Below are 25,089 nucleotides of genomic sequence, written 5' to 3' on the forward strand. Positions count from 1 at the left end.
CTTCATTCAATAGAATAATTAGCAGAGAACATGAATTATGTGTTCTGCATCAGTAATAATCAAAGATATACAGTTTAAAACAGGAAACTTTATCATTAAAGATTGACAGATTGGAGCCAGAATTAATAAGCTCAGACTGCTGTGGGAATATAAAATGATATGATCTTCTATATTCCTAATGTTCCTAGGAGTATTATCTGTAATAAAACTAAATTGGAAATGCTCTAAATGTTCAACTACAGGAATTGGTTAAATAAGTTGTGCTATTTAAACTGCAAAAATGAGAAGAAAAACACTGATTATAGTTTTAGCTGAGATGTGGTTTTGTAGGTAATTTTTCTTCCTTGCTTGTTTTCAGTACTTTTTAAGTTTTCTACTTTGAATATTTTTTAATTAAAAAAATTTGTAATGAGTTTAATTCCACAGTTCCCGAACATCTGTGTGCCAGGGCTCTTTGGAAGGGACCCTTGGTCTCTGCCTTCTGCAGCACTCAGTTCTCTAAGAGGAGGGGATGAGTTGTCATAGAAATTCTGTAAGAAAGAATGTCTACATCTGTGAAATGAGTGTAAGGAAGGAACAAATAGTTAAGAACGTATCATTCTCAAAATCTAACTGTGACATAACTTTTAAATGAAAGAATATTCTTGAAAATTAGAAATGAGAAAAAAGTTAATAATTTTGGATAACATCTGTAAGTCAAGTCATAGCAATGTGGCTTTTATTGACCTGAGAATTCAGGAAATCTGGCCTCCTGTTTTTTTAATCACTCAGCTTTTAGTTTATTTTCTTTAATCACAGATTGCCAAACATCTTTATAATTATTCATTATAATGGTCTCAGTAGATAGCCTTGTTTGTTTATCGGAAAGTATTTTTCTCTCCCCATTTCTTTTAGACATACATTTTTTTTTGTTTTTTTATATTGAGTTCATTTTTTATTTACATATTGGTGATATTTACATAGCCTTTTTAGTTTCATAATGTGAAACTAAAATATACTTTAAGTGAATTTAGTGTTGGGGAATTATTGAGGAATTTTTCAAAACTGTCTTGTTTCTGTTACTGCATCACCTTCTCAGGAGACTGTTTTGGTAAGAAATTACATAACTATATGCAAATAGGCATTATCAATTCAGCTTCCAAACAAGCATGAATATTTTGCCAATCAGATTCTGTTTCATTCATGTCATAGCATGGGTTGTACATAACATTAGTATAGTTTTCATTTATACATGCTCACCTCGATTACCATGAATTTATAAGCTTTACATTATTGTAACTGTATGGTGTCATATCTATTGCCTATTAAAAAGCAGAAGTAATGTTAGATAAAATCAATTAGATAAATAAGGACTTTCAGTATTTCGTGCACTTCTTTTAGTCTCTAAATTCTAATTTGTTGCAGCTAATCAGCTAATTCTCTTTAGGAGAAAATTGTAACATTTTAACATTGTTAAAGTTGCTTCTACTTTGGTTATTTGTAGGACTGACTAATCTCTTTTAACAGTTTGTTTCCTGGGATTCAGTTACCTGACCCTATGTGTCCAAAAATTGCAGGTTTGTTTTCAAAAATCAGTAAAAAACTGTTGTATAAAAAAATATTTATTTCCTACAATATTTAAATGGTTGCCAAATTACTTAAAAAGCTATAAATAAAATATCAGTGAAAGCCCCCTCTTTTTTTACTTTCACCTAATCTGAAAACATTTAGCGCTGATCTTCAGGAATACATACACAATTATAAGGAGCCAATTTAGCATAAACACAAGTTACTTATTAAATAAGATGTTTCCATTGCCTTGTTTGTCAGATTAGACTGCCTTCTCTCTCCAGGAAAGCATTTCCATTTCTCTAGTGCCTTTAACTTGTTGTACCCGGCCCTCTTCTCTTTTTCAATATGACCTACTTAAAATCCTTTCTAGGTTTATACCATTCTGTTTTAATTTTGGTAAAAAGTACTTCATTAATCTTATTTTCCTTTGTACCAGAATGTTTACCTGCACTACCTAGTTTAATTCTTAGAGTAGTCCTGGGGCGTAGATAGTATTACTTAACATTTGTAGATGAGGAATCCTAGGTCCAGAAATAAAGAAATTTCCCTTAGGTCACACAGCTAATAACCCAGGCCAGTCTGATGTATAGCTTGCTCTTGAAATGCTTATGTTTGCCCTTTTCCACATCTTTAACCTTTTTTCCTGACTTCTCTGTGCACGCTCTTGCTCTGGCTTTCTCTTTTCTTGTCTGGCTATTAACAGTCCTTTGGCTGTTACCTAAAAGTCCTCTATGCTTCACCTTGCATAGTTTCCTAATCTGCCTAAATCCTGTTTTTCACTCTTAACATATTCTAGATGTACCTCATATCACTCATTTTTAAGACAGATTTTAATCCATTCTGTATAGTAATAGGTAAGTATTCTGTGATACCTGCATTTGTATATATAGCAAGTACTGGTTAGAAAGCTGCATTGAATAAAATTTAGATGAGAATTAATATTAACCTAAAGCATTGGTTTTACAGTAAGCATAACCCTTAGAAATAAGTGGCATTTTGGTTACTGATGGGAATTCTTTTTTCATCACTCTTCTGTGTTTGTATAGGACTCTGCTTTTCCTGTTTTATATTTTTGGGTTATCTAAAACTTAGAGACAGTTATGTTTCTTTGTTTTTATTTTTTATATGGATTTAGAGTTGCTTATGTAACACTTCTAAATATTTTCAAGGAAAAGTATTTTATTTGCTAAAATATGGCCATTTAATTGATAACGTGTTTTTGAAACATATAAATGGAATTAACTTTGGATGATTTGCTTTCTACTCTGGTTCTGATGTTCTCTTCTAGAGAACAGCCAAATAGATTTGAGATTTGAGAGATCACATGAAATAATGTGCACTGGGAATAAATTTTAGAGACTATCAAATTCTTTTTCTTCCATTTTTGTTTCTGGTTCTCCTTTTCCTTCTCCTTTCTATTTATCACATATTTTCATTATTGTCTGTTGCTGTTCTCTGTGCCGTCTTCCTACTACCTTACCTCTATTGTTGATGGTTTGGGCATTTCTCAGATTACTGATATGTTTAAAAACTTATTTTGTTTTTTGAACCTGTCCCCACTGTTTTCTACAACCTGCCATATTTTTGGTTTGGGTTTAGACCCAACTCCATCCTTTGCCTAGAAGGTTATGAAGGTTGCCTAGAAGGTTTTCTGTTGAGAGAACCTTGCTATGGTGTTGGCCATGCATTGGTGGATACACATGTTAGTGTCCACTGAAACTGGCTGATCTCAAGGGCTCCCTAAAAACTTAGGTTCAATTTCTCTACCAAAACTAGCAGAAACTAAATGTGACTATTTCTCTCTGATGTAGTAAATTACTTAGATGTATAAGTTAAGTTTTACTTGAGGGTAATTGGTAAAAACATATTTTATTGCCGTTTTTATTATTACAATTGTCCCTTTTTTAAAAAAATCGCTATATATAATTTTTAAAATAACCACTTTGAATTGGTTCTGTTATGCGTTACTGCTCAGAGAACAGAAATGTTTATTATTAAGAACTCTCAAGTACTTTAAAGTGATATCTGGCATTCTTTTGAAGTGATGGTGGCCTGAGCCAGTCACAAGACGACAGCATTGTGGGAACAAGACACTGTCGACACAGTTTGGCTATAATGCCTATTCCTGGAACACTGTCGTCCAGCAGCCCGGATCTCCTTCAGCCTACTGCTAGCATGTTGGATTTCTCCAATCCTTCAGGTGATTTTTGTTTGTGATTTTTATAGCCATGTTGGTAACAATGGACAAGTGGATGGTTAGGCCTCAGGCAACAAATACTAGATTTGCTTACAGCTCTTTTCCTACCTTTAGATTATGACAATGCAAAAAGCTGAAGAAAACATTGTCTTTCGGTCTTAGCTGCAGCAGTACTTCCTCCAGTATGAAATAGAAGCACATAGAAAAGAAATTACATTTGGGTATCTTTTGGTAACCCCAGCCTGAGGTGTGGAACAAGAGCAGTGATGCTTCTCAGCCAAGAGTGTGGAGGAGAATAAGGCAGATTAATTTAATCTAAGCGGGCTCACTTTTCTCCCTCTGTGATGTACAGAAATAAGTTAGTAATTTTCTAGAAACACTGCTTTACCCTCCAGCACCTGAAGCTAAAGTGGTTTTTTCTGCATCTATTGATACACAGAGGCAGAAATTGTCATTTAACTATATAATCTAAATTTTTATTATGAGGAAGAAAAACACTTTGACTTGGAAGAATTATTTATATATCCATCACTTGAAAAAATTTTTGATGACTTTTAGGAAAGGCATATACAGTTAAAAATGAAAATATGTGGGATGGTTCCATAGAACAGTGGTTAGCACATCTGCTTTACATGCAGAAGGTCCTGGGTTCAAACTCCAGGCGAGGCACTGCCCATACCTTGGGTGCACTGGGCTCAGGTGTGCACCGTGAGCATGTGGGAGGAGGCGCCCCGCCTTCAGAGATCCAGTTCTTAAGGATAGATGGCAACATCCGTAGGTCAGGGGTGGAAGTGGGCTGGTGGGGGGAGAGTGGTTAAAACCAAAAAAGAAAATATGTAACTGGTTCCAAAGAGAGGAGGAAAAATAAATACCTCTACAACAAGGATCCTCAATCCCTAGGCCGTGGACCGGTACCAGTCCATGACCCGTTAGGAACTGGGCCTCACAGTAGGTAGTGAACAGCGGATGAGTAAGCGAAGCTTCATCTGTATTTGCATCTGCTCCCCACCACTAGCATCACCACCTCAGCTCCACCTCAGATCATCAGGCATTAGATTCTCATATGAGCACCAGTTCCTGGTGCCACAAAGGCCGCAGGTGTTTCCTTCCTGTAACAGTGCAGTCTACCCGTGGTGCTCCCTTTGGCAGAACTTAAGAGGGAGCCACTTGGCAAAGAAGTAGACTCATTTGCAGAGTCTTGGCCCCATAATGACTGGCAGGGTAGGTTCGGAGCCTAAAGACAGTAACTTAACTATTGTGGTCCAGTTTCACAGCATCATTAGAAACCCTTTTTTCTAGCCTCCTATTTTGCCATTCTCCCCACTGTCACCTCATCCATCTTCCCTGAGTGTGGCATATACTTTCAGAACTCTCTCTTTGCTTGTGCTATTTGCCACCTGTGTGTTCTCTCCCTACGTATCCTGTGAACTTTTCCTCTTCCTCAGTGCTGAACTCAAATGTTACCTCATCTGGGAAGCCCAGGTCCCTCTGCTATAGTATCAGTCCTTCTTTCAGAAATCTCTAGCACATTCTCACTGTCTCTCAGTTGCTTGTCATGGAAATTTATTTCCACATCACTGTGTGTGTTCCACAGTAGTAATTCTTCTACTGCATTCACAAAGTATTTTCACACTACCAAAGCACAAGCTAAATGTACATACAAGCATACCTCAGAGATATTGTGGTTTCTGCTCCAGAAAGCAAGTATCACAAAGTGAGTCATAACCATTTTACTGGTAGAGGGTCTTGCCTTCAGTTTGTAAAAAATACAATATCTGTGTAGCTCAATAAAGCAAGGTCTGCCTGTACTATCATAAGTATTTAGGGACACATGCTTTATAGATTGAATAATTTTATGGCTACATTTTTGCCACTGGAATATATACAAGTAGGCTGAGGGAGTTAGGGATGGGTTGTAAGGAGAAGAGAGAGAAGAGTTAAGTTGGGGATTTAGCTAGGGGAACAAAGGGAAGGGATTGAAATTGTTAAAATTTAGAAATTGTAAGCCTCGTGGCACTGAAATTAAGACCTCTGAAGAGGAATTGCTACTCAACTTTGATTTCAGATTGATTACGTAATTCCCTCATTGGAAACATAGTGTAAAGGCAGAAGATGCCCTTTTAAAATTTAATCAGAGAGGTCTGCAAAACTTAGTCTGCAGACCGTGTCCATACCAGCAATATAAATGAGCACATACAGAATAGGTATTTTACTTGTAAATACCTATTTTAAACCCCAAAATGTTCAACTTTATGAAAGACCTTTTGCGGTGCTATTTACATTTATGTTTAATAAAATATTATCAGTTCATTTTAAATACAGCTTCTTAAATTATATACTACAGCACTGAATTTTAGTTGAGCTGTGCACATTACAAATGTATATTGCAATACATGTGTGTCATCAGCTTAGTTAGATTAACTTTTGTCAGTCTTGATCTCATCTATGGTTATATTGCATGTTTAAAGTTATTAGAAAGTGGGGACAAAGCTACAGAACTGTTGAATAGTGTGCTTTTGATTGCTCACTTTTTTTATGGTTTTGCCTTGTTTTTGCTGCCTACAGCTGTTGGTTTTTACTGTAAGTATCTTGAAGATTCAATGGTTTCTATTGCTTATGTTTGTATGTAGTAGTTTTTTAAAGTCAAATGATAAAGAAATGAAGTAGGAGGCAGAACTTTTCTGTCAACTTATAAGGTTGCCGGTGTAAACTGGCATGTATTCTTTTAGTCGTTTTCGTTGAATATGTTTTTATTTTCATAGTGTCAGAGTATACATGCCATTCTATTACTTGTGAAAAGTTTTTTTTGGAATTTTTGACCTAATGAGATGAGGCCTAAAAGAACTCAGAGTGTGGCTGAAAGGATTTTGAAACTTCAGAATTTTTTTTTCTGAGTCTTCAAAATTCTTTTTTGTTTTCTTCAATATTTAGTAGACTTCAGATTCTTTCTACATTGGTAGTCTGAGTTATTTTAATTGATTTTTAATTATGAAAGAACATATAGTTTAAAAAACATCAAACTACAGAGAAAGGATAAAATATAAAAGTATTCACTCCCCAGAATGAACAATTGTTCATTTACTTGTATATCTTTCCAGAAATTGCGGTGTGCATAAAATGCGTGTATCATTCCCTTCCTCCCAAATGACATGCTATACTTTTCCTCTACTTAGCCCATTTCAGTTAGCAACATACCTTGAAGACTTTTCTGTATCAGGATGTATTGTTCTACCAAAACTTTTTAAATAACTAGTAATATTCCGTTGAACCAGTGGACATTTACAATGTTGCCTAAACCTCTGTGTTTACATATCTTTACATGTTTTACATTTGCATTATTAAATTTTGAATTCTGTTAAAAATCTTGTGGAAATTTGTTATATAAGAACCTACAAAATAGCATCTCTTTTGCCTTTTGGCTTGCCAACTTGAAATATTTATTATTTGGCTCTTTATAGAATGTTTGACAGTCGTCGAGCATCTGTACCATTGTACCACTACTCGATATTTTCTTTGTGGCACTTTTCACAATCTGGATTATCTGATTTAATTGATTGTTATCTGTCTTGCCTTGAACTACCACTTATTCTCTTGAATACAAGCAAATCCCTGAGAATAGAGGTTTCATCTATCTTTGTCCATTTAGTACTGTATCTTCATCACCTGAACACTATTGACACATAATAGACACTCCATAAATATTTGTTCAACAATTAACAATTTAAAGCAGAATGAAGAGTCATTGTTTTGGTTGTTTCTTCCATCTCAAATATGTAAAAATTTCTTCCGTTTTTAGTGTAACCTCTGCATCAATACATGCATCCTTCACATATCTTATTTTTTAATTTCACTTATGCAAGATTATAGTGAGCACTATAGAAATTTTGCCTTTGGATTAGAAGTCCAGCTATCTGAGAATTCTTTAATTCAGTTACCTATTATATAAGAATTTTATTAATGAAATAGGAATCATGAGACTAATAAAGGCTGAACTCTTCAAAGATTCTTTTTAAATGTCTGTTTTGCCCTTACAGGATTATATTTTCATCTGTATTCTTGCTTCAGGTCTAAAATTTGAACTGATTAGATCATTTTCTTCCTGATTCAACTTTATTCTAACCTCATATTTATCATTCATCTAATCAATTAATATTTCAGAGTCTGCCACATGCCAAGTATTATATGTGGTATATATTATTTTCTCCCACTAACATGTTTGTAAAGGATATATATTATACATGTAGCAGTTCTGAAATAGAAAAAGAGGTTTACACTGACACATTACTGCAGGGAATTTTTTCTCTGTGTCTCTCAAATGTTTTTCAGATTGGCATTTTTATTACTTTGGCAAATTCATCACGGTTTGGGTTATGGGATGCCCTTTGGATAATCCCAATAGTGAGTCTGTTCTGGAGGTCCCCATTTATGACTCCTGAATCCCTCTTATGTGACTAGGTAATAGTTTGTTGCATGGGGAAAAATGGCTTTAACAGAATATGACTTACTTACACTATTTACCAAGATACACAACTTTGTGTTCTTTCCCAGAAGATGTTTTAGTATGTTAGCAGAAAGAGAAGAGAAAGTGATATGTGTGCCTATCATTAAGGGTTTGGATAATTTAAAAACTTTTAAATAACAGTAAAATGTTTATAAATAGAATTGTGGCTTCCAAATTATATGTATAGCATGACCCTAATTTCTATCTTTTTGTGTGTTTTTCTGTGAATATTTATTAGTATTTTGTTACCTGAAAAGATACATTAGTGTATCAATAAATCAGAGGTGATTTCTGTTAACTTCCTGAAATAGAAATATTTATTTATTTATTTATTTATTTCACTGAAATATATATATATTATTTCACTGAAATATATATATATTTATTTCACTGAAATATATATTTATTTATTTATTTATTTCACTGTTTAGAGGGTTCATTGTGTTCCAGATTGCTTTTGGAAGAGTTTTAAAGTAATTCTCTTGAAAATAACAACCCACATTTTTGTGTTTATATAGATATTCCTGATCAAGTTATAAGAGTTTTCAAAGCAGATCAACAAAGTTGCTACATTATCATCAGTAAAGACACTACAGCTAAAGAAGTCGTTTGTCATGCTGTTCACGAATTTGGTTTAACTGGTGCATCCGACACATATTCTCTCTGTGAAGTTTCTGTCACTCCTGAGGGTGTCATAAAACAGAGAAGACTTCCAGACCAGTTCTCCAAATTAGCTGATAGAATTCAGCTCAATGGAAGGTGAATGTACTTTTTAGTGAATGTGCTTATTTCTAGACATGTTTTTTGAAGATTCCATGATAACAGATATTTTAAAATATCTTTAGAGTTTTCTTTAAAATTAAAGTAAGATTTCTCTTTTTTCAGCTTTTCTTTTCTCCATAATTATGTAGGACTCATAAAGGCCACTCAGAAGTGGAAAAGGGAAAGGGAAAGGGAGGACAACTTGCTAAAATATTCTAGCCCCCACCTAAAATAAAATCTTAGAACCAATGACGTAGTCCAATCCCTGTTCGTTACAGAGGAGAAAACTAAAAGATACATATCTTTATATGTATCTGAGCGTATATGTATTTATAAATTTGTTTTTAGTATGACCAGTATGTATTTTGGGCAAAAGAAGCCATGATTTCACAATTTTTTTCTAAGTAGTTTTCCTTTTATGAATATGCAGAATTTTTTTTAATTTTTAAAGATGTGCTCTGAAAATTATTTGATCAACTAGAAAATCATTTCAGTAGTACGTTTGTTCTTTTGTGGTGTTCTCTAAGAGTAATGTAATCTTCTGCTGAGCCTAGGTTCACATGGAATGCAACCCTCGAAGCCTTAGATGACTGACTGCCCGTCATGGTCGCTGTTGATAGAGGCCTAACTCTGCCCAAATTCTAACCCTGACACTGGCTGTGTCACCTTGGACAAGCTTATTTAGTTTCTCTGTGCCTGAATTTTGTCATGAATAAAATAGGGATGTTAGTAATAGCATATTCCTCATAGGAATGTTATAAGAATTAGATAATTTAATAAATGTTCTCTATGCATGTTAGATATAATTTTATTATCTATAGTAAAGTGAGTCTCAGCACTGTTACTTAGGCCTGTGAACAGTGTAAAGGCAAAAGAAAAAGATGGATAGTTCTTTGACTGTCAAAGGTAGATGGACTTAGATCAAGTTATATATGAAAAAGAATGAAATAAAAGCTACCTGTGATATACTGTGTTCGTTCTTTTCCCTAGCAGCAGCTCTCTACAAGTTATTTTCCAAACTGCCATAGAATTGTTGATCTAAAAATAAAAAGAAGGGAAAATGAAGGTCTTTTTTATGATTGCTCACCGGTGTCATTTGCTAGAGTGAAGTCTTTGTATTTAATAAGGAGGAAATCATTAGTGAAAGCATTTCCCCTCCTTTATGGGTTTTATCCTTTGCTTCTCTTGGAAATTTAGAAATGAAGGGAATCAGTGCAGCAGCACCTTCTAAATAGAAATATAGAATAGTCTTGATTTGGGTGTTTGTTCATGCTATCCCTGAACAAATACTTACACTTACTTATATCATACCACCTGTGTGTTAGATACCTACCCTCATAGAGCCCTCATCCCCAAGAATATACGCAAGATCATTTGTTCACACAGCGTTTGAGTAGTTTCATAAAATTACCTTCACAGTACAATCAAACATTGTTTTTTCTCTTTAATATAATAGATGTTACATAGCATTTTCTCATTTAAAAGTTTTCTCATTTAAAATGGTAATTTTCTATTTCATCTCTAAGTAAATAGTCTGCAAATATATTTGACAAAAAGTTCTTAACACTTAACAGTATAATGGTATTTTGACAAAAATAAAGTGCTCTTCTAAATATAAAATCACTTATAAAAACAATTTTTTTTTTCCTTTTAGGTATTATTTAAAAAATAACATGGAAACAGAAACCTTATGTTCTGACGAAGATGCTCAAGAACTAGTTAAGGAAAGCCAGCTATCCATGCTGCAGCTCAGTACTATTGAGCTGGCCACTCAGCTGTCAATGAGGGACTTTGATTTGTTTCGTAATATTGAGCCTACTGAATACATTGGTGACCTTTTTAAGTTAGAGTCCAAAACAGGAAATACTCACTTGAAAGAATTTGAGAACATTGTAAACCAAGAGACGTTCTGGGTTGCCTCAGAGATTTTAACTGAATCAAATCAGCTTAAACGAATGAAGATTATTAAGCATTTTATTAAAATTGCACTTCATTGTCGTGAATGTAAGAACTTCAATTCCATGTTTGCAATAATAAGGTAGGTTCGTACAAATATTTGTGTATGGTTTTGTCATATTAGACATGAAGCCGATTTAAAGTATTGTTAAATTTAATATATTTTCCATTCTGGTGATACTGGCTTTTTCTCTTTTTGTTTCTTCTACCTTTCTGTTACTTAAACTTTTTTTTTTTTTTTTTGGAGAGTATGAGTGATTGCCTTGCCATTTTTCCTCCTTTCTTTTCTCCCCCTTTGATGGATTACGCCCTCTTTGGGTTTGTGCCCAACAACTGATCTTTATCATCAGACTTCTGTACTGCGCATCTTACAGTACATACCTCACTGTGATTTGGTACTGAAAAATCACAGTGTGTTCTTTATGCTCTAACAAAACTGTTTTGAAATAACAGCAACAGTCATAATAATGGCAGCCATTTGGTGAGCTCTTCCTATTTCCTAGGCACTGCATGTGTTATCACTGGATGTGTTGCCACTCAAGCAGGGTAGGTCATTAGAATTATAAAAATCCTTCAAAGTTTATAAGTCCACAGAGTGCGGGTGGCTACATGAGCTCTCAGGAATCTTCTTCCTTATCCCTGCTCAAAGTCAAACTAGATAATTTGTTTTCTGATCCTTATCCAGCATATTACTGATCAACAGAGGGATTCCTCTTAAAGCAGGTCTAATTTTAAAGGATGCTGAGAGTTGTAGTTTGGGCCATTCATAAGGGTGTGTGCTTACATATAGCAAGCATAATTCCACCCTGACCTGCGTGCACGCCACAGAATTTAATTGTAATTTGTCCTAGTACTCACATGAAATAAAATTGGATTCTTTACAGGGACTTTTTAATCACAAATCTTTCATGGTTTTAGACATTCATTAATGAAGTAAACCAGTGGCTGCAATTGAACTAGATACTGTAGAAGGAGTACTGAACAGAGATTAACAGTGACCTTTAGAACCAACTGCACCTGTATTTGAATCTTGCCTCTCCTGTGTAGTAGCAGTGTGTCAATGGGAAATTGAAGACCAGTTTTCTCATCTGTAAAATGCAGGAATTACACCACCTACCTCACAGTTTTTAACAACTGGGTCTATAACAGGGGAACAAAGGTGCGACTGATAAACACTTGAAAGGCTAGAAATTTAAACTGTGCAGGAAGCATGGAGTAAAGAATTTGAGTGTTACAGACTCCATTTTGGAGTACTCCCATGAAGAAAACAGATTGGCACCAAGGGAGATCTCTCTCAAAAAAAGAGTGTAGAAGGAAAATGGTAGAGATCTAAAATCCACACCCCAGTGACCCTCCTCAGTGTGGGTGTAAAGAAGAGAATCCCACCAGAGAGAGAGGGATCAGTGCAAGAAATAATAGAATAGCACAGTTGTGATAGTGTCATTAAAGCCAAGAAAAGTCAGTAGCCCCCAGATGAATATAAGACAGACCTGGGATTTGGTTAAAAGGCTTTACTTTTTGGATATAAGTTTCATTTTGTTATAAAGAACATTTTATTATACATATTTTCAATAGTTGATATAAAGTTAATTGCTTCATACTATATTAAAGAATATCAGGGAACATAAAAGTCATTAAATTTTTTGCAGAGATGGCACACTTGAATCAATCAGTTCTGCCTGGAATTAAATAGTATATTTTACTTAAGTTCTCTCTTTTTTTTAATCTAACTAAAAACATTCATCAGTTTTGTTTATCATTTCAAAAAACCAATTCTTAGTTTCATTGATCTTTTCTATTATTTTTCTAGCCTCTTTTATTTCTTTCTGTTCTGACATTTGTTTTCTTTTTCTAGTTCTTTGCTGTATAAAGTTAGGTAATTTATTTGAAATATTTCTATTTTGTAATATGGGCATTTGTCACTATAAACTTTACTCTTGGAACTATTTTTTACAGCATCCCATAGGTTTTGTTATATTGTGTATCTATTTTCCTTTGTTCTGAAATTTTTTCCCCTTTTGTTTGCTTCGACACAATGGTTGTTCAGGAATGTGTTGCTTAATTTCCACATATTTATAAATTCTTTAGTTTTCCTCTTGTAAATTCCTAGTTTCACAACATAGTGGTTGGAGGAAACTTGGTATGATTTCAACCTCAGATTTGCTAAGACTCGTTTTGTGGCTTATCTAATGATCTATCCTGGAGAATGTTCCATACGTGCTCGAAAAGAGTGTGTGTTCTGCTAATGTTGGATGGAATGTTCTATATATATCTGTTAGGTCCATTCGTTCCAAAGAATTGTTCCAGTCCAGTATTCTCCTGGTTCTTTTTCTGTCAAGAGGATCTATTCATTGTTCAAAGTGGAGTATTGAAGTCCCTTGCTATTTTCTTATTGTCTATTTCTTCCTTCTGATCTGTTAGTACTCACTTAACATGTTTAGGTGCTCCGATGTTGGATGCCTATATATTTACAATTATTATGTCTTTGTGTTACCTTACCCCTTTCTCATCATATAATGACCTTTTTGTCTCTTGTTACACTTTTTGGCTTAAAGTCTGTTTTGTCTGATGTAAATATAGCTACCCCTGCTCTCTTTTGGTTTCCACTTGTGTAGAATGATTTTTTTCCTATCCCTTCATTTTGAGCTTATGTGTATCCTTTAAATTGAAGTGAGTCTTATAAGCAGTGTATAGTTGGGTATTGTTTTTTATCTATCCAGCCACTCTGTGCCTTTCGATTGGAAAATTCAGTCCATTTACATTCATAGTAATTATTGATGTTTGAAGTCTTATTACTTCTACCTTATTTGTTTGTTTGTTTGCTTTCTGGCTGTTTTGTAATATTTTTGTTCAGTTTTTACTATCTTGCTGTGTTCTTTGTGAATTGGTGACATTCATGGTGGTATACTTGAGACACATCATGAGAAGGCAAGGTTCTTTGGAAAAGACAATAATGCTGAGAACAGGAGAAAGCAGCAGGAAAAGAAGAAGACAGAATATGAGATGGACTGACTCCATAAAAAAAAGCCATAGGCATGCGTCTACAGGAGCTGAGCAGGGCTACTGAGAATAGGACATTGTGGACATCACGCATTCCTAGGGTTGCCAAGAGTCAGAGCTGACTCAGTGACATGTAACATACACATGCTCTGATTTCCTTTTAGCTCTTGTGAGCCTACTATAGGTTTTTCTTTATGGTTACCATTAAGACATATATAAATAATTGTCTATTTGATACTGATAATTTTAATTACATACAAAACTCTACCTTCTTACTCTCCCCTTTTATATTTTTAATGTCACAGTTTTCCTTTTTTTATTGTGTATTCATTAACAGATTATAGTAGCTATAGTTAATTTGATACTCTTGTACTTTAACCTTTGTACTCTAGTTAAGTGGTTAACACTTCATCATATTACAGTATTCAGATTTTTCTGAATTTATATATCTGCCTTTATCAGTGTTGCATATTTTTATATGTTTCACTCAGGTCTAGGGCTGGTGAATTTCCTTTTGTTTTTCTAGCAAGTCCTCCTTCATTTCTCTAGGATAATTTTGCCAGAGTATTCTCACTTGGCAATTTTTTTCTTTCAGTATTTTGAATATATCATCTCACTCTCTCCTTGCCTATGTAGTTTCCGCTGAGAAATCTGCTGATCGCCTAAGTGAGGGTTCCTTTGTAACCTTGCAATCTTTTTTTCTCTTTCTGCCTTTGGAAATGTTTCTCTCTCTCTTTGATTTTTGGCAATTTTATTATAATGCGTTTAAGAAAAAGTTGTTTTGTATTGAAATAATGGGGGAATGTGTTAGCTTCATAGATGTGGATGTCCAGATCTCTTCTCTGGTTTGGAAGTTCTTGGCCATATTTCTTTAAATAGGCTTTTTGCCCCGCCTCCTCCCTCTGTTCTCCTCCTGGAACTCTAGTGTTTCAGATATTGGTTTCTCATAGATCACATAGGCTTTTTTCATTCTTTTTCATTCTTTTTTCTCTTCAAACTGGGTTATTTCAAAGTTCCCATCCTCTAGCTCACTGATTCTTCTCTTTGGTCTACTCTGATATTGATGCTTTCTCTTATATTTTTCATTTCTGTCATTGACTTCTTCAGCTCCAGAATATTCATTTGGCACTATTTTGTGATTTATGTATCTTTGTTAAATTTCTCATTTTGATTATGTATTTTCCTGATTTCATTGAATTGTCTCTGTTTTCTGGTAGCTCATTGAGTTTCCTTAAAACACCTATTTTGAATTCTTTGTTAGGTAAATTATAGATCCTCATGTCTTTGGGTTTTGTACTTTACTGTCTTCAGAAAGAAAAAAAAAAACTTGTCAGCCTTACTATAGATTTTGAGGCTTTCTCAGATGTATCGATACATCTCCTCTATACTTCTTGCTTCCTCTCATGGCAGAATTATGAGCTTGTATATGTTCTGTCAGTCCTACAAGGCACGGTATCAGTTATTGGCAGCTTCTCTTTTGTTTTCCTGAAGGTAGCCCTACAGAACAAGTTTGTGGTTTCTCCTTTGCTCTTGGACTCTGGGTTGTTTTCCATCTGTGCTCCCTCTAACAAGGCTTGCTGTAAGGAAGCCAGCAGCAGAGTGGTTGAAGTGGGTGAGGTCTTCCCCTTGTCTCCTGGGCAGGCTTTCTGTTGGAGTCCAGAAGCAGTCAGCAGGAAGTGCATCCCTTTAATACCCTCTGGGAATTTTATATTCTACTCCCCCCGATCTACTCTCCCCACCCAGTCATAGAGCTTTCACTTGAATGCTCTGGGTGATGCAAGAGAGAAATTAGTATCTTTGGCTGCATGCCCATACAGCTAGGGAAACCAAGCATTCACTCATTGGCTTTGCCTTTCCCCCATGGGAGAAATCACAGGCCATCTAGTTTAGCCCTAAGCTATGTCACCTGAGGGGAACAGGGGCATGCCAGCAAAGTTAAGCTATTCCTTTTACTTACTTTAGTATATCCACACTCCGTTTTGTTTTGTTTTTTTACTCCAACGGAATGGTGGAACTTCTCTGGACATCTGGAGTTTTACTAAGGCTCTCTTGTCTGTAGGTAACGGCCTGAAGTCAGTGTTCTGCAAGTGTTCCCAGAACAGCTGAGAGGGGCAAGAACCACTTCACAGTTTCGTGTAGGTTCCACAACCCGTGTCAAAGTCTGTCTGCCTATTACCCGATACACCAGTAGGCAAGGCCCCTTCCAGATCCTTTGGACTATGGGGCTGGGTCCCACAACTCCCACAGAGGCACTTTTATTTGTGGTAGATGTCAGATTTTTGTTGTTGGGGTTTTGGGTCAAAATGAGAGATGTCTTATACTGCCATGATGCTGACATCTTTTGGTTGAAGTTCGTGTTTTAATCATTCGTTAATGAAATGCTTATGGGAATTGTATTTCCAGAACATATTCATAATGTCTTTCTGTTGCCTTTGAACTTCAGCAACAGTTTGTCTGGCTTTAAAATTCTCATCTTACATGTTATTTCCTGGAGATGTCATAGACAATTGGCTCTGCAGCTAACATTTTGTGTAGCTGTTCAAGTTTCAGAGATTACTTCCCAGATTCTTTTCTTATCTCTGAGGGTATTTATCTTTTCATGGATGTTTCTACATCATTTTTAGTTCTATATCAGGTTCTTTGGAACTATGGTACCTATTCAGTCTGTAGATTCAGTTCTTCTTTTATTGGGGAAAGTTTTCTCAAATTTTACTTTGGAATATTTTTTCAATTTCATTGTTTTTATTTCCTTCAAGGATACCAATTATGCAGGTTTTAGATCTCCTTTGTGTTCCATATCCATTATTTTCTTTCTAGTCCTTTCAACTCTGTGGATTTCCATTGATTGCTATTGTTAATCCTTTTCTCCATCATTTGCATGAGGTTTTAGCAGTTTTCCTTTTTTGTTTATGTAGGTTCCAATGTGGCCTTCATTTCTCTGTTGGTTTTATTTTCTTCCTTTTTTTTTCTAAACTTTACTAATTTTTTTAAATCAACTTCTAATCTACCTGATATTACCATATTTTCTCTATGTTCTTATATCACTGCATTAACCTCTTTTTTATTTTATTAGAAATCATGGCTAGGTTGTTGATTAGTCCCAGTTTTTATTTAATTGTTGGCAACATTTTTCTGATTTATATTCTTTAACTATTTGTTTTTCCTTATAGCAGCCTGTTATAGATCCTGTATTCATTCCTTCTTTTTAAATGACATGAGTTTTCCTGTGCCACCTGTTTGCAGGAGGGTCACATGGACAGGAGCCAGGGCAGTATTCCAGGATAGCAGGAATTGAGCTTAAATGTGTATTGTTTTATCCTTTACTTCTTTTCAGCAAATGGAGAGGGCAGCTTTATTTAGGCTGCTTACAACTCAGAGTTTTTCCCTTCAATCTTGCTTCTCACCAGGATGTTCTCTCACTGTGTTAACTTTTTAAATCTTACTTTCCCTGACACTCCCTGCTAAAGAACAGTCCAGCCCCCACCTAATTCTATCAGCCTATTGACTCTGTTGTGTTGTTCCAAATAGGGATTGCTGTTTTTGCCTTCAGGTTGAGTTACCTGCTTTCATCGAGATCTTCAGCTATGGACATCCTTTTTCAGCATTTTGCATACTCCTATTTGGCATTGACTTTTTTGGCAGCCTTTCTAATGTGTTTAGGAATTACAGATATCTTGTTTCTTTGGTGATGACATTTGTATTTGTTATTCATCATCGTAATTGTTTGGGATGATTTCAGAGAAACAAAGAGAACAAAGATCTTAACTCAACGCCTTAGAGTCAGGAGTCAAGAGAACATTTTAAATACAATGGTGTGGGTGAAATCAAGTGGTTTAGAATCAAAGAGGAGTCAAGAGAATATTTTAAATACAATGGTGTGGGTAAAATCTGATGGCTTAGAATAGAAGAGCAATTACTGTTGAGAAAATTGAGGCTCTAATTATGTGCTCTTCATTTGGCAGCCTACCTATAGATGGCAGTGTAGAGGTAAAGGGGTAGGAAGATGTTGCAGCCTAACTGGCATGAATTATTTTTCAAGTTAGGACTGTCAGAGTGTGTTTTAAATCCTATAAAAAAGAGACATTGAATAAATGTAGGCCTGGAGGATAATCAAACCTAGGGATATGGAAGTATTGCAGTCAGGGATGAGTGGACAAAATCTCAGAGAAAGAAGGCTGCCACAGCCCCAGAACTTGCCTCAATTATTATATAACAGTTGTGCTCAGATTGCTTAAACAACTCACAAATACATAATGTCTTCATAAAGTTATTCCTAAGTAAAAAAAAATTGTGATACTTGAATATTTTTAAAGTTAAATGTATGTGTTATGGAATTATTATTTGTAAACTACAAAATAAAGGCTATAAGTATACAACTATAGGCAAGTAATATAGTTCCTCTGAAAGAAGTTTTCCTTATTTTAAGATCAAGGAGTCCTTTTTATTTATTATTCCTTGGTTCTACTCTGTTTATTTCAATACATTGACATATATCCCTGCCTATTTTAGCTTTATGCACTTTACTGACCTGAGTCCTCCCTCCCTCGTTCCCAAGTCCCTATTTAATGTTTTTTATTCTCATCTTTGGCAGTGGCTTGAACCTGGCATCTGTAGCACGACTCAGAGGTACTTGGGAAAAGTTACCAAGCAAGTATGAGAAACACCTGCAAGATCTACAAGACCTTTTTGATCCATCTAGAAACATGGCAAAGTATAGAAATATTCTTAGTAGTCAAAGCATGCAGCCTCCAATTATTCCTCTCTTCCCTGTTGTCAAGAAAGATATGACATTTCTACATGAAGGTACTTAAAAGTTATTTGAAAATTATCATGTTTAGCTTCAGCTAATTCTACAGAATGGTGATTTATTATATTTAATGTACCTTTTCAGCCTGATTATATATCACTAAAGCTTTACCCACTTAAATGCAACAAATTTCAGGAATCCAAAACCCACATTACTGGCAAGAACAAATTTAGATGTTTACCAATTTCATTTAAACATAAACTTCACTTATACCAAAATCAGACTGTTCGATCATGTATGTTTTGTTTAGTAATATTTTTTTAACTTTTTTTATTGAACTACTCAACACATACAGAAAAGTGTCCCAAACAAGTACACAATAAATTTATAGAGACTCCCACGAAACCAACATCCAAGCCAAAAATAAAACATTGCCAGTCTTTCAGGAGCCCCATTCATTCTCCTTGCCAATTACCATCCTCATCCTCTTCCCCAAAGGAAGCTACTGTCCTGACTTCTAATACTGTGGTTTAGCTTTACCTGTTCTTGAATTTTATATAAACAAAACCATAGAGTACGTTTGTCGTCTTATGTTTTGGTCTGGTTTGGTTTCTGACATGAGTTTTGTGTGATCTTTCCATGTTTTTTAATGTAATTGTATTTCATTTTTCAAAACTATGTAGTACTCTGTTACATGAATGCAATACAGTGGATTTATCCATTTTGTTGATGAGCATTTGATAGTTTTCACTGTTCACCTATTATGAATAATGTTGCTATGAATGTTCTTGCACATATCTCTTAGTACACATGCATTTTTATTTGATACAATTTAGGGTGGAATTTATGGGTCCTGATATTTGTATAACCAATTTTAGAAAACATTTTGGTGTTATCTTCTAGAGTTCTCATTGTTCCTCATCCTTACCAACACTTGGTAAATCTTTTTTTATTTTTTATTTTTTTTAAATTCATTCCAGTAGTGGTATGGTTTAATTTGCATTTCCCTTATACTAATGAGGTATAGCACCCTTTTATATATTTATTTATCCTCTTGTCAATTTTCAATTCAGGTTTCTCACCTATTTTTTTATTAGATTGTTTAATAAAATTTTAAGATCTTTTTATAAATCCTGAGTATAAAACCACTTGCCTTTGCCTCTCTTAAGGTTCTTTTGATGAACAGCAAATTTTTAGTTTTAAAAGCCTAATTTATTGATTTTTTTACCATATGTTTTATCCACAGTCTTCCTGAATTGATTTTTTTGGTATGGTATTTGTTCTCTGATAACTTGCTAGCTATAAACCATTTTACTTTTTTTTCTAGTGTTCTACTAGACACTATAATATTACAATACTTGTTGATACTAGTTTTATATTTATTAGTACTTTCCTATATGTCAGGCAATGCAAGGGAACATAGACTATTTACATTTTATTTACTCACCTCCCAATTTGTATACAGTTGTTGCCATGCCTTTAAAATCCCACATGATACTATCATTGTTTAGTAGCATTTATTTAGCTTTACCTATATGACAATGTTACTGTTTTTTATTCCTTTCTGTATATTAAAGCTTCCAAACTGTTGGGGGTGGGGGGATCCCTATAGAATACTGTTTATTATTCCCTTAAGTGTAAATCTGCTGGTGACAAAATCTCTTAGTTTTTGTTTATCTGAAAATATCTTCACGTTCATTCTTAAGGCATGATTTTGGTCGGCAGCTATCATTCCATTGTCTCTTGCTTCCACTGTGAATGTTAAGAAGTCTTCTGTCTCATTTGCTATTTCTTTGACTGTATTCTGTCCTTTTCTTCATAGGTGCTTTATAATCTTCTCTTCTTTTTCTGTGACCTGTGACCTGGTGTGGCATTCTGGCTTTTGTTTTAATTCTGATTTGTTTATAGAATATCCTAAAACCTGTGTTTTGATATTTTTCATCAGTTTTGGAAAATTCTGTCATTCTGTCTTTAGGTTTTTGATCCGCCCTCTTCTGAGCTTTTCTTTAGGGGTTTTGTTTCACCTCTGTTAGACCTGACCGCTGCCCCTGTTGTCTCATATGCTCTTTTCCATATTTCTCACAGTTTTCTCTCACCGTGCTTCATTCTCAATATTTCTTCCAACCTATTGTTCAATTTATTCTCTCTTCAGCTATGCCTTAATTTACTGTTAAATTTTACCAATGAGTTCTTAATTGCGGTTATGGTGAGTTGTTGTTGTTTTTTTTCCCCCCTCCCCCAGTTTTACAGTTTACATCTGTTTATTTTTCTACCTTCATGTTCTCACTGTTGGTTTTATATCTTTGAACATATTCAACATAAAGTCTTGTAATAACCCCATAATCTGGATCCTTTGTCAGTCCCTGTCTGTTGTCTTTTTTTTTCTTTGCATTTTAATCATGTTTTCTCTTGATGGCCCTGGTTATTTTTGACTAAATAGATGTTGTGTATAAAAAAAAAATAACAGAAGTAATCTGATGTTTCAGATGATGTTCTTTTCCTCCGGAGAGAATTAATGCTTGCTTCTGTCAGGCAGTTAAGGGTACTAGCAATCCAAAATTGCCTTAATCCACTTTCACATTTTGAGGTAATTTAATGTCTTTTACCCCAGCCTACATTTGCTCATTCTTAGTGCCGGTATATAGCCCTTCAGGCTCCCAACCCAAAGCATTGGAGATTTACCTGAACTTGAAATTATTTTTGTTGATTTTGTTTCCAACTCATATTGAGACCATGACAACAGTTCATATGTCCAGTGTATAGGTGCTGTTTACTATGAGGAGGGAGACCACCATGTGTTGTAGGCCCATATGGTTCTCAGACTTGTCTTCAGGGACTTGGAGTTCCACAGAGGCACATAAGGGATACCATGAAAGATAAGTGAGGTCATGCCAGCTAGTAAGGACACATGTGGGGAAAAAACAAACACTTCCCTAGATAGTCAGATTGCTCTTTGAACATACGATTTTTTGCCTTATGGTTTGAACTGGGCAAGTCATCACATGGGCTAAGTCTGGTCTCCTACCTACTCTCTTCAGAGAAAGACAGTTTTGAAAGTCGTGTGAATTTTTCCTCAGAGAACTACTTAATAAAAACAAAAATTATGAAATTTATAAACAAGAAAATTTGTGTTAAATAATTAAAGTCGTGATTGTAAATTCAAATTCCAGGAAAGGAAAGGTGAATGGCAGACCAGAAAGTGTTTATCACTCTCAGCCAACCACCTCTAAATTTTAATTAATTATTACCCTTAGGGAAAACAGACCAACTATTATTTAAGCCCCCAACAACCTTTTCCTTTTTTCTTCAAAAGAAGTCAGGATTTCTTGTTTTCATGGGATATCTTCTACTTCTTAAATGTTGACAACTCATTTAATAATTTTTTAAGTATTGTAAATCATAGAAAACTTATCGGGTTAATTAAGTCCAAAGCTCACTCTTTGTGACCTCTGGCTAAAACCTAAGTTTTCAAGTGTGATACCCTGCTACCCAAAAGAACAGAGGCCAGGAGAGTGGGCTGCCCAAGAGTGGGTAGAGCAACTGGAAAGTTAGATTTGAGGAGCTGCACATTTTACAGATGTGCCTCTAACATAATGAAATTGGTTTTAGAAGCTATGCTGTTTATTACTTTCCAGTCTTCATAATCATTACCTCCCTAGAAATAGAATTCCTCCCAATAGCTCATTCCCTGGGAGCAGGGTTGAACCATATACAAGTTTATCAATTCTTAAAAACAAAAGTGGCATTTTGAAAAAAAAGGTTCTTATTTATACCTCCCCAAGAAATATAACTTGATTTCTGCTGCCTTTATACAGAGACTTTAATTTTAAAAACTAAAAAATTTTATTTTGTAGGAAATGACTCCAAAGTAGATGGTTTAGTAAATTTTGAGAAGCTAAGAATGATTGCCAAGGAAATCCGTCAAGTTGTTCGAATGACTTCTGCTAACATGGACCCAGCTATGATGTTCCGACAGAGGTATGGCATTGAAGTGTGTAAAAAAAGTCTTAGAGCCAGCGTCAGGAGTGATAGAATTAAAATCATAATAATTAACATTTTTTGACCATCTACCAGTTGTTATGTGCTGTACAAAGTGCTTTACACAATCTCAAAGTAATCATTTATTACAACAACCCTTAAAAAGGTAGGTGATATTGGCCTTCCCTTTACCTATGAAGAAACTGAAGCTCAGAGCAGTTAGGTAATATGCCCAGGATTATATAACTTGCTAAGATATGAACACTAGTTCTGCATTACTTTTTTGAGTACATGGATAGGTTCTGTATTGTTACTGTTATTTAAAGTATTAGCTAACTTAAGAATAAGAAAATTTCTGATCTTTACTGAAGTTATTGCAGAAGACAAATGCTTTTATCTGGTTTTTTACCTAATTTGTAAAGTATTAGTGCGCATGTGTCTTTTATTTTTAGTGACTATTTTAAGTTCTATTTTCATCTAATCATACTTTATTCTTCTAAAATATATTCTTTTCCAAGGAATAGTACTGCTGTTTATTTGTGTGTAACTTCTTTAACAAAACTTAGAAAGTACAAATGTTAACATGTTCCATATTTAATAAAAATGGAAAGTATTGTTTGTATTCCATATTAACCTGGTCTTCTAAGATTGCTTTTAAAATTGCATTTTCAATGTAATAGCAAAAGCTTCTTCAAATTATTTGAAACTTATGGAAAGTATGTTGGGAAGCTGTTCCCAGTAACTTTTATAATTTTCAGGGTAAATAAAACATCAAGACTTTAATTTTTGGTCTGGTTTTCTTCTGGGCCTATGTGTATAGGTTCAGTACATAGAGCTTTAAAAATGAAATGTTTATACAAAGGCATACACAATTCCTGTGGCTTAAAAAATATAGCCTACTAAGGAAACAAAAATACTTAGTTCCCTAAAAACTGGAGATGGAGTTTTTATAACCAAACAATCTGTGTGTCAGGATTGACTTTTTGTTTTTGTTTTATTTTGTCTAAATCACTGTTCAAGAGTCTTTGTTTTTGTAAGTTCATCTGATGGTTGCTCTAGTTCAGAGATCCTGAAAGTATGGAGGAAAGGGTTATGTCACATATCCTCCTCTCTGCCCAGTCCCTTCTGCCCTCAAAGAGCACCTCATATAATGAGACGTCATTGTTTGGATGTGGGAGCAGAAAGAAGACAGTGAGAACCAGGGACCAAGGCAAACCCAGAGGAGGGTTGTTCGTTTCTTCGTTTGTTTTTTTAAGTTTTCGTTTTTGCCACATGTCCCTGTACAGTGCCCTTTCACTCCCCGTTGTCTTATATGGACCTTCATTTACTCATGTGTTAGCACTCGAGTTCCTGAAGCCATAATGAATCTGTGACTCTGCCAGATTGGAAAACAGAATCTTGGGCCACCTGCACTGGAGCTCAATGGGTGTAGGTCTGGGGTAGGCTGAGCCCTGGGGTGGGGGTGGGGGAGTGCAAAATAAAAGAATAAGAATAAAAATTAAGAACAGAATCTTTATTCAGTCCAATTGTACTATAAGGCTATACAGTATTATAAAAATGTTAACACGTTTACTTTTTTAAGTTGAATTTGCTTGTTGAAATTTTTTATAAAATACATTGTCAGAGAAATTTCTGTACTTAAAAGTGAAATGACAAATCTTTATGTTCTTTGTACTTTCATCCTGTCACTTAAATAAGTGGCTCAAAATCCTTTCCAAAAAAATGCTTTAAAGCTTATTCCACAATTTAAGGTTTCCTTCTCTAAAAACATTGAATTCACAATTCAATAAATGTTTTTCCTTAAGCTTCTTATTAACATAAGCCTCCAGATGAATTAGCTATTAAAAATATAATTGGTCTAAAAGCATATTTTTAAAAGTATTACAGGGTTTTTGGCCTTCAGTACCTATCATAGTTCATTTTATCCCTCTGCATTTCATTAAAGTCATTTTACTGTTAAGCTAACACTTTTTCCTAGTAAAATTTTTCTGTTCTGTTCTGTCTCCATAGTTTTTCTGGCTCTCAACTGTTGTCTTTTTTTTCTGTGCTTTCCTATTCAAACACATGTTTCAATGTTTGTGGCTCTTGCTTACAGGAAGAAGAGGTGGCGGAGTCTGGGGTAAGTGTAGAGATGAATGCAACTGGAATGAAGGTCGTGCAACTCTTAACATGTACTGCATCCTTTTCATTAATGCACGCACAAAAAAAATAGCATGCATTCTATTAACCCTGTCAACCTACATTCCTGACAAATGCCTTTTGCTAACTAAAGTGAAAGTAATGATAGAACTAGCTTTTTTTTTTTTTTTTCCTTTTCCATTATTGATGTCCCATAAGTCCCTTTTAGATTTTAATTTAGCAGGGTCAGTTAAATGATGGTAGTGATAGGAATTATTT

General features: G+C 34.7%; 1 protein-coding gene across 15 annotated transcripts in view; it reads left to right on the top strand.

Moving 5' to 3' along the window:
* The window catches only part of RAPGEF6 (Rap guanine nucleotide exchange factor 6), a 173,546-nt gene that overhangs the window by 102,089 nt on the left and 46,368 nt on the right, over positions 1-25,089 (top strand). For 13 of the 15 annotated variants that reach the window (XM_016118353.2, XM_016118354.2, XM_036225023.1 and 10 more), the window contains 6 exons: positions 3,594-3,751; positions 8,768-9,008; positions 10,666-11,049; positions 18,559-18,770; positions 22,569-22,692; positions 24,788-24,811. In XM_016118353.2, coding sequence (XP_015973839.1) covers positions 3,594-3,751; positions 8,768-9,008; positions 10,666-11,049; positions 18,559-18,770; positions 22,569-22,692; positions 24,788-24,811 — 1,143 coding nt within the window. The remainder of the gene's footprint in view (positions 1-3,593; positions 3,752-8,767; positions 9,009-10,665; positions 11,050-18,558; positions 18,771-22,568; positions 22,693-24,787; positions 24,812-25,089) is intronic. The other 2 variants (XM_016118350.2, XM_016118360.2) reach the window with 1 other exon arrangement.

Source organism: Rousettus aegyptiacus, unplaced genomic scaffold (assembly GCF_014176215.1).
Source record: "Rousettus aegyptiacus isolate mRouAeg1 unplaced genomic scaffold, mRouAeg1.p scaffold_m13_p_7, whole genome shotgun sequence".
Lineage (NCBI taxonomy): Eukaryota > Metazoa > Chordata > Mammalia > Chiroptera > Pteropodidae > Rousettus > Rousettus aegyptiacus.